Source organism: Typha latifolia, chromosome 8 (assembly GCF_019914945.1).
Source record: "Typha latifolia isolate L0001 chromosome 8, TyphaL0001v2, whole genome shotgun sequence".
NCBI lineage: Eukaryota > Viridiplantae > Streptophyta > Magnoliopsida > Poales > Typhaceae > Typha > Typha latifolia.
Window position 1 is genome coordinate 8,360,377 of NC_133093.1, and position 9,244 is coordinate 8,369,620.

The following is a 9,244-nucleotide window of genomic DNA, read 5'->3' on the forward strand; positions in this document are numbered from 1 at the left end:
TATGTGATTTGGCTGCATCTCCAGTACAGAGTAGGATTGGTTTCATGTACTGCTGCTACTACTCCCTTTATTTTTGCCCCCTTTGTTCTTGAGATTCCCCCCCTCTCCAGTAATGCTGATGCAAGAGAAGCCACACCAATCTCCCCTTCTTTCTTATCCATCCTCAGATCTCATCAAATTAATATCTCCAAAAGTTACAAAGTAGAGTAATTCAATTTCCAAGAGCTCCTTTTGAATGTTCCTATAGAAAGCAATTACTTGTACAAACTAACAAAGAAAAATGATGGTAAACAAAACATAGGATTTAGCTCATCAATTACTGGAAAAGACTTAAATTTTTTTAGCTGATAGAGAACGATTTTTTGAGCTCGAGAAATTTTTGATTGGTCTGCTCTGATACCACCAAAATGTTAAGAAAGTTAAAAGTGTTTACGTGACTAAGCTCGATTCTTATGCTAATGAAAAAGGAGCCATCCATGTACAAAGGGAGTAATTATCTCTTCCAAAGGAGTGGCGTTTTCGTTATTTAGTTCAATAAGGGTGGTCATTGTGTGGCCTAACCCATTTATAAGGCATGGAGTGAGGATCGCCAACATTGAGTTGCTGGAGTTCATGGCTCACCACTCTCATCTAACATCTCTGCATTCTTTGTATGGCCTCAAGGTGAAATCTCCATATCCAAGATCCACGTCAGACAAGCTCAAGTCTCTTCTCCATGCCTACATCATCCAACACATGAGCCATCTAGTCCGAGCCATGGGAAGCGTGAAGTCCATGATCACTGAGCTGCTCAACAAGAAGGCCATGACCTCCACCACCATGTACGGCACCAAGTTGAGATGGAGGAAGAAGAAGAAGACGAAGAAGTTTACTTCCATAAGCATGCACTTCAACTGGTCCTCGTCGCATGTCATGCCGATGTCGGATCCCCCGACCGACGATCAAATGTACTACGATTCGACGTGGAATTCGATGATATCCACCAAAGAATGCGACGAAGACATTGAACCGCCGCTCTCAGGATACCTCCGTTGGCTCGAGGAGAAGAACACCGACGACGACGAGGGGAGCGAGATCGATAGGCTCGCGGAGAAGTTCATCGCGAGATGCCATGAGAAGTTTAGGCTGGAGAAGCAAGAGTCATATAGGCGGTACCAGGAGATGCTGGCTAGAAGCATGTAAGGATATGGTCTTAAATTAGTTTGCATTTGGTGTCAATTGGGAGGTGTTTAGTTCGGTTTTAATGGATTTAAGAGTATGGTGAGGTTTATTGGGTTACGTAGCTTAGTTTCTCTTCTTGCATGTTTGCTTCTTCTAGGTGAATAACACTATTTGTAAACCTTGCAAATGATCTCCCTCTCTCTCTCTCTCTCTCTCTCTCTCTCTCTCTCTCTCTCTCTCTCTCTCTCTCTCTCTCTCTCTCTCATTGAATGGTTCTGGATGAAGAATTGCTGTTTTTCTCCAAAAAATTATAAGAAAGAAAGAAAGATAAGCATCCAAGATGCTTCTTTTATTCTCTTTATATAATATACTTTAATGTGAGTGAGAGAGAGAGAGAGAGAGACTCTTTATTCCAAATGGCTCCACAGCTTCAAAAGAACTGAAGGCCTGAAGGGAGACAACGACTTTGGCAGGAAGCTGTCGACTCTCCTTTTGCTGCCCCATTTGGTTTTGGACTTTGTCATCCTTTGGATTGGGATCTAAAGAGGAAGACAGTACGCCAACAATGGGTGGTCCAGAGCTCAGGATATGCTTTTTTACATATACATAAGCTTTGGACCAGTTCTTGGAACTCCAAATGTTTTGTGTCTCGGATCAAATACTTCCGTACATCAAGTGCATAACAATAGAATCTATACAAATATGTTTGTTAGTTGCATTATATATATATATATATATATATATATATATATATATACACTTTAATAGGTGATTTCTGACGTGGAACTTTTTGACTGAGGTATATCGATGAATTAGAAAGAAAGAAGCGGGATAAAATGGTCTTTCGTAAAGAATAAAAGAGATCAATATATGAGTATGGGGGAGCTAGCCAACAGCTAGTGTTTGAAGATAGAAGAAGATGGTTAACCCTATTTGACTAGGTGAACTAGTAGTAGAGGGCGAAGGGAATGACATCAGCTTAATGATGTCTACTTTGGATCAAATGAGAAGATTGAGAGAGATGAGAGATAGGAAAAGATAGAAAATATAGGTAGTCTTCAGTATTCTTCCATCATCTCGTAATAGATGTCCTCCACATATTTAGAGGCTAATAAAAATTTTAAAAATTTTAAATTAATCCTAACACAAAATGACTTCAGCATAGGATATTCTAACACTTCGTCAAAACTTTAAATCTGTACAATTAAATTTTGGCACTCGAACACCGTTAAACAAAGGCTGCTCTCATGTTTGGTCATTTGAACTTATGTATATATTGAAATATTGAATCCCGAGTACATGAATTCAAAACTTGACTAGATCCACTTGACTAGATCCATACATAGGGATGCAAATGGAATTTAGCTTGGCCTAGAAGCAAGCAAGCTCTTCGACATTAACTTTAATAATAGGATCGATCTCCTCTAAAAAAAATTGTTTTTTTTTTCTATTTTTATAGACTTCAAATTACTTTTTAATAATTTATAATTAAAATTTTAATAGATGGAATGCTAAAGATATCCTTAACTAATGAATATATACAAATAAGAGTAAGATTACTATTATCCGTTTATAATTAAATTGATCAAATTTTAAACTAATTAGCTTTGATATGTATCCAATTATCTATACAAAAATGAAGGATATAAAAAAAAGGTTTCACGCCATCCATAACCAAGACTTTTTTTAGGAGTCTGGGCAAATAAGACCTCATTTATTTTAGGAATAAAATAAAATAATAAATTATAGAATAAATATTTTTTTATTATTTTTAAAATAAAATTTTTATTTCAGGAATAATTATTCTTTAATTCATTTATATTTTGAAATAAGAGTCTAATAATTACCTTTTATGTGATATTTACTTGTATTATGAAAAAAGGTGTTTTATTTTTTATGGAATTATTATGAATATTTTCTAATTTAATATAAAGTAGGTTATTATGAATATTTACACTTCATCGAGTGTAAATTAGTAATTGAGTTAGTGTGTGATATAAAATATAATTTTGATGAATAATATTTATATTTTAGAATAAAATTATTATGGTGTTTAGCAAGAATAATGAGTTATATTCTTGTTTTAAAAAAATTATTCAGGCTAAGAGATTATATATATATATATATATATATAAGAATTTGATTTATTTTGAAACTCAAACTCACAAATATATATATACCAAGCTCGATCGAGTGGAGCTGCTTTGGCTCGAAAGAAATTAATTTTGAGGCTAAGCTAAAAAAATTCAAGCAAATTGATCAATTTCAATTTGAGGCTATTTTAAGTTGGCTTGTGCTTAGCTCGAATAGGAGCCGAGCTATGATCGAGTCTTATTGAGCCCAGCTCGAGCGATTAATTGACAGCCCGCCCAACCTCCGGACCTTAACTCAGAAAGTTTTTAGCGTCGGAAAAATTCTCCTATAAATTGCGTCCGAGTCCGCCTTTCCCTTCCTTTCTCTCTTTCGTTTCAAACCCCCCCTATCCACGCTTCTCTTGCCTTCGTCTTTCTACTAACAGTCTCTCTTCTTTGACGCCTCGAACCTTCGATCAAATCCGCCACCCGCTTCTCGAGGCATCTCATGTCTGCGATGGTTAGGAGAGATGCTCCTGAAAGAGACTGATCTCGCCGCCGTTGCTGAGAATTTGGGTTAGTCGTGGAGAAACCGCTGTTCTTGCTGCTGTTTCGAGTTGATTGCAGCGGTTTCTAGGGTTTGATACCGCTGTTTTTTTTGGGGAGAAAGATTATATGGAGTGTGGTCCCAGCGGTGAGTGGCGTCGATCTTTCTCTAATCTTGATGGGGTTTTCTTGCGAATTAATGCGTCTGTTCTTGGAAAGATATCTTTTTTTTTCTTTTTCTTTTTTGGGTGCCTGTGCGAAATGTTGCGTGGGAATCAACAAATTTGAATGTTGCAATTATGGTTTTGGATGTTGATTTGGCTTTCATAATTGCCTGCAGGAACTGATGATGATCTTCCACCATCACATCATAACAGGAGCAGAAGAGGAGGCCGTGTTCCTGGAAATGGAAGACCGATTATTGATGCTGCTTCATACCTTAGGGTAGAAGATATTGAGACCCAAATTCGTCGGCTGGAGCGAGAAGCATACTCTTCAGTTCTCCGTGCATTTAAGGCTCAGTCTGAAACCATTACTTGGGTATTCATCACCATATTTCTCTAACTCAAACAGTATTGGTTCTCTTTTCTTGAGTTTGCTGTGCTAGTATTGATCATAAGTTGGCTACTTCATGAAACAAAAACTTTTAGGAGCAGGAAGGTCTGATAACTGATCTTAGAAATGAACTGGGAGTAACTGACCAGGAACACAGAGAGTTCTTAAGCAGGGTCAACTCTGAGGACATCATCCGGAGAATAAGGTTTTTCATGAATATACTGATCTATGCACAGCAGTAAATTGGTAATTCCAAACATGTTTCTTCATGAATTTCTTGCCTTTAATGCAAACTTTTATTTTTAAATTGATCAGGGAATGGAGACGGACAGGTGGGATTCGAACAGGTGTGGTTAATGTTTCTCAACCCACACATGATACCATAGCACGTCCCACTGTATCTGCTTCTCGCAAGAGGCAGAGAAATTCTCAGCATATACCTTCTCTACCTTTTGGTGCACCATCTCCAACCATGCGTCCGCAACATACTGCCTCTATGAAGCCATCATTATCAGCTGCAAGAGAAGGAGCTCCACCAGGATCAAGAGAGAAGAAACTTAGATCAGTAAGTTATTTATCTGAAATTCGAGCCTTGTTGTACATTTGTGAAAAGAAAAAAAAAACTGAGACTTACGTGAATACTTAGATATACTATGATACATATTGGAAAACATAAGAAATGCCATAAAAGATAGAATCTATCACACGCTATCGATAATAATATGTGAAAACTAAAGCGTGAAAAAAATAATCGCAAATATAAAAGCTTTTACGTGGAAAAATCTCCTAAACCAGGTAAAACATTTTAACGTAGAAAAATCCCAAACTGAGTAAAATATCACGGATTCAAATTCGGATCGTAACCAATCACTAAAACATATAGCAGTTAACAAGAAGCTTACAGATCACTCGCCGATTCTCACGACTCAATTAATAACTATTTTGCTCAGTAGACCCCGCGATGCACTACTTTCCATGATAGGTTTTCAAATCTCAGTACCCTTGAGGTTGATTATTCCGTCTTCATGACTCTTGAGATGTAGTTCTTCCAGATCTGATATAAATAAGTAAAGATTAAAACAATTCTAATGACCTCCAAAAAATGATCTCATGATTGTCGGTCGCTTTTTTAGTTGACGAACTTTTCTCTTAGGGTTAGATTAAACATTTTTTATATTCTTAGAGATAAGATAAATATCTTTTCAAAGATTCTCCATAAATTTTCTTAGAGATAAGATAAATAGAGATAAAGCCAAATCTAATTCAATTCAGGTTTCACATAGTTCTAGAAATGACAAATTACGTGGGTGTGTTCAAATGCAACCCGAGTGTGCTCGAACACGACGACTTAAAGTATGAATGCGCTGTGACCAACCAAATATGAAATTCTATATGTGTGAACATCATCTCTGTATGTGTGAATAGCTACATGATGTATTCGAACGGCCAAAACAAGCTCTCTGTATGTGCAAACGCGATATGAACGACTGTAGTGTGCGTTCGAACGAGCCCAAAGTGCATTTGAACACCATGATCAAACATCAGATTAAATAGTTGAATGTAGAGTGTTTGTTTCTATGCTTTTAGATAAAATTTTATACTTCTTCAACCATTATGACACCGTTTAAACACTTCAATAACGATTCTAAAATCGTTTCAACTTTGACTTTAAAATTAATCTTCTACTTCAATATTTTTTTTATCAAATATCTCATATACATATAATCTAGACATATTATATGAATAGAAATTATGTTTTGAAATATAATTTACCAATTACATAAGTATAAATAAACCTAACAATTTGCTAACTAATCCATGGTAGGCATTTTTTTTCTTCTTTGCTTTTATAGCTGGTTGTCTTTATCCCTTTCCAGGATCAGACACTGCCAATGAAATCCATGCAGTGTCCTTCTGCAGGGTCCAAGCAGTTCCAAACAGGAATTCTGCAACTGAGCCTCCTAAACCATTGCAATATCATCCACTGATTGGCCGTAAAGTGATGACAAGGTGGCTAGATGATAATAACTTTTATGAGGCCATAATAACTAATTACAATCCAGTTGAGGTGTGCTTGGTTGCGTAGTATGATTTTTATTCCCATGCACTGGGTTCAGCCAAACTTAAACGTCTTTTTAATCACTAATAGGGTCTGCATGCTCTGGTTTACGACATAAACATAAAGAATGAGATGTGGTAATGGGTAAATCTCAAAGAGGTGAATCAATTTTCTGTGCCAGAGCTAATTAGAATAACTCAGTGTTAGTTTCCTTTTGTTGCTTGTTAGATGATACCTTGCTAATTCTGTTCTATACACACAAGTCATTAGCTAGAAAATATATTGCTATTTGGAGATTCTGTTTACTTAAGTGAAAAATCATATAATTACTATGAATAAGAAAGTATTTGGAGAAATCAGCCCAAAAGAAATAGGTTAATGCTGGCTGATTTAGGTTATTATATATGCAAGGTGATATTATTTTACAAAGTAGTTAAAAGGAATTCTTTGAAAAAATTGTAATGGAAATTGTTTCTGAAACAAACCTTTTAGATTGGAATAAGTCAATAAACCAGCTAGTTGTAGTGCATGGTACTGAGTAGCTATGCTCTTGCTATCTAGTACCTTGAATTTTTCTCTCTTATTATTTTATAGTTAGTAGACATTGAACTGTTCACAGTTCAATATGGATGCATCTTTGAGCTATACTATATGGATGAAAAATATTTAAGGCATTTATATAATGGGATATTCGCACATGGGAGAGGGTGCTAGATTCTAGGAGCATGCATTTTGAGTGCTACTTGAATTGTATTGGTAATCACCAAAGTTATTTTGGATAATATAGCCTTCAGGTGGCGATCTCTTTGTATATCTATCTTCCTTGGAAGCTTGGAGGATGTTATGAAGCTCCTTTTCTCTTACTATTTTGGTTTAGCTTGCTCAATCCATTTAATGGAACGGTATCATTTATATCCTCCATGTAGCTATATGTTCTCAGTTAGTTCTTCCCCTTTAAGTCTATGATGGAATATTGCTTTTAAATGGGAAGGGGCAGTATATGCAATTGAGGAGGTGTGAGATACAGATTACAACATAATAATAATTGTCTATTTAAAATTTGTAATACTACCAGAGATAGTATTTGTTATTCTTTTTAAAAGGCTTCATATTTATGACTCCAAAAGTTGAATAGTGATTGATGAAGACAATCTGCTAATGATACAGGTCCCTTGTGCTTCAACTGACAAATTGAATGACTGCAGATTTATCCTGAAGACATCAGATGGGAGGGTGAGGAGCCAGGTATTGATCATCGGTCTGATCAGGGTGCACCACCACGTGGGGTTAAAAAGTCTACAGGACGTGGTGGCGTCACTAAAGGTGCAAGAAGGGGAAGAGGATCTTTTACAAATCAGTTCAAGAAGAATTTCTTTCCAACACGAAAAGGGATTGGGAAAGATGTTGGTGACATTGAAATACTTCACACAGATGCACTTTTAAAGGAGGTCTGGATTAGAGAAACTTAGTAAGTGGTGAACAGTTTGTTCTATTTGAGATTTATATATCAAATCTCTTTTATTGTGTTGCTAAGCAGGTAAATAGGGTTTGTGATGCAAGTCATCCTGATCCTCTTGAGATTGATAAGGCAAAGAAAGTGCTGAAGGTAACAAAGTACAATTCAGAATCTCATGTTGAAGAGATTAGTAAAATTAATGATCTAATATACAGAGTTGCTTGTACCCATGCAGGAGCATGAGCAATCATTGATTGATGCAATTTCAAGGCTTGCTGATGCATCTGACGGTGAAAGTGGTAAATATTAACTCACCATTTCTCTACCCAATTTTGCCTGTTACGTTTTCTGGAATCTGGACATCAGGAGTACTGTTATGTAAGAAGAGTGTATGTTACTTTTGTCGTCAAAATTGTATGTGGAAGTTTCAGCTATAGTTAAATGAGAAGTCATGTTCTGTATGTCATTAATGTGAAAGTAGGATATGCATCTTCTGATGGCACGCGACACATAATGCTGAAAAAAATGGTATTGTTACCTTTTCTTGTTTTTCTTTATCAACATTATGGAACTTGTTCACAGATGTTCTTCTGTAGGGTGAAATGAAGAAATTTCGTTTGCTAATTTCTGATGCTTTTTGTTTATGTACTACTAAATTTGTTACGTGAATCAACTGATACACATCAAATGAATCTATTTCACTACAATATGGGCTGCAGTAATTTTATGTGGATAAGAGTCAGAAAAATGTTTCCTAGTAGAATAGTACTTCCTTACAACAGATTGTAACCTCTCTTTTTTTCCAAATGAAGGAGAAGATGATGAGCGCCAGTTCTCACGTGTCCCATCCATCTACCTAGACCAATGATGGAAGAACCAACACTATGATGGGAATCAGCATGAATTAAATGTCATCTATGAGGATGACGGCAGATAAGGCTCTAGTGGCCATCACAGGATTGGTGTTGCATCTGAGTACCAGCATAAAGGTGATGATTATGACATTTAATTCATGGAACCAAGGATTGCCAGCTTCTACAGTCAAGATAGGAACCCTCTGTTTATAGATGCAGTCACCAATATTTATTCCTCAACACTAGAACTATGCCAGCTGATTTACTGTAGTTGAAAGATATCTCTGACGTGGGGTTTGATCTCCTTGAAGCCCCATCAAAGAAGTTTACTAGAAGGACCAATATCCTTTGTAAATTTGTTCCTGCAAGCGATGTAAATTGTTTTGAAATGGCTTCCAATTCTTTATTTTCCATAGTTGTTTGGAGCACCGTAGCGTCTTCGTCTTGCTGAAGATGCCATTCTTTTTTCTCTAGTTGGTGAGAAAAGGTCGTCTAGTTGTAGATGGTACCACCTAATGAACCTCGTTCCTGATTTTGAAGA

The 9,244-nt window shown here is 36.3% G+C and overlaps 2 protein-coding genes across 4 annotated transcripts; both read left to right on the top strand.

Moving 5' to 3' along the window:
• Positions 1–610: 610 nt before the first annotated feature.
• Positions 611–1,351, top strand: LOC140794004 (uncharacterized). Its single transcript, XM_073145810.1, has one exon. The coding sequence runs from the start codon at positions 613–615 to the stop codon at positions 1,180–1,182; it is 570 nt and encodes a 189-aa protein (XP_073001911.1). The 5' UTR covers positions 611–612; the 3' UTR covers positions 1,183–1,351.
• A 2,261-nt stretch (positions 1,352–3,612) lies between these two features.
• Positions 3,613–9,244, top strand: LOC140794458 (protein EMSY-LIKE 3-like). 3 transcript variants are annotated; one of them, XR_012110130.1, is made up of 8 exons: positions 3,613–3,927; positions 4,120–4,319; positions 4,430–4,539; positions 4,650–4,899; positions 7,561–7,841; positions 7,931–7,999; positions 8,085–8,148; positions 8,662–9,244. XR_012110130.1 is itself a non-coding variant. In XM_073146494.1 (8 exons), exons 1-8 carry the CDS (start codon positions 3,909–3,911, stop codon positions 8,715–8,717), a joined length of 1,005 nt encoding a protein of 334 aa, XP_073002595.1. In that variant the 5' UTR covers positions 3,614–3,908; the 3' UTR covers positions 8,718–9,244. The 3 variants fall into 3 exon arrangements, 2 of the variants coding, with proteins under 2 accessions (XP_073002595.1, XP_073002593.1); XM_073146494.1 differs by having other exon boundaries at positions 3,614–3,927; positions 4,436–4,539; positions 7,599–7,841; XM_073146492.1 differs by having other exon boundaries at positions 3,615–3,927; positions 7,599–7,841.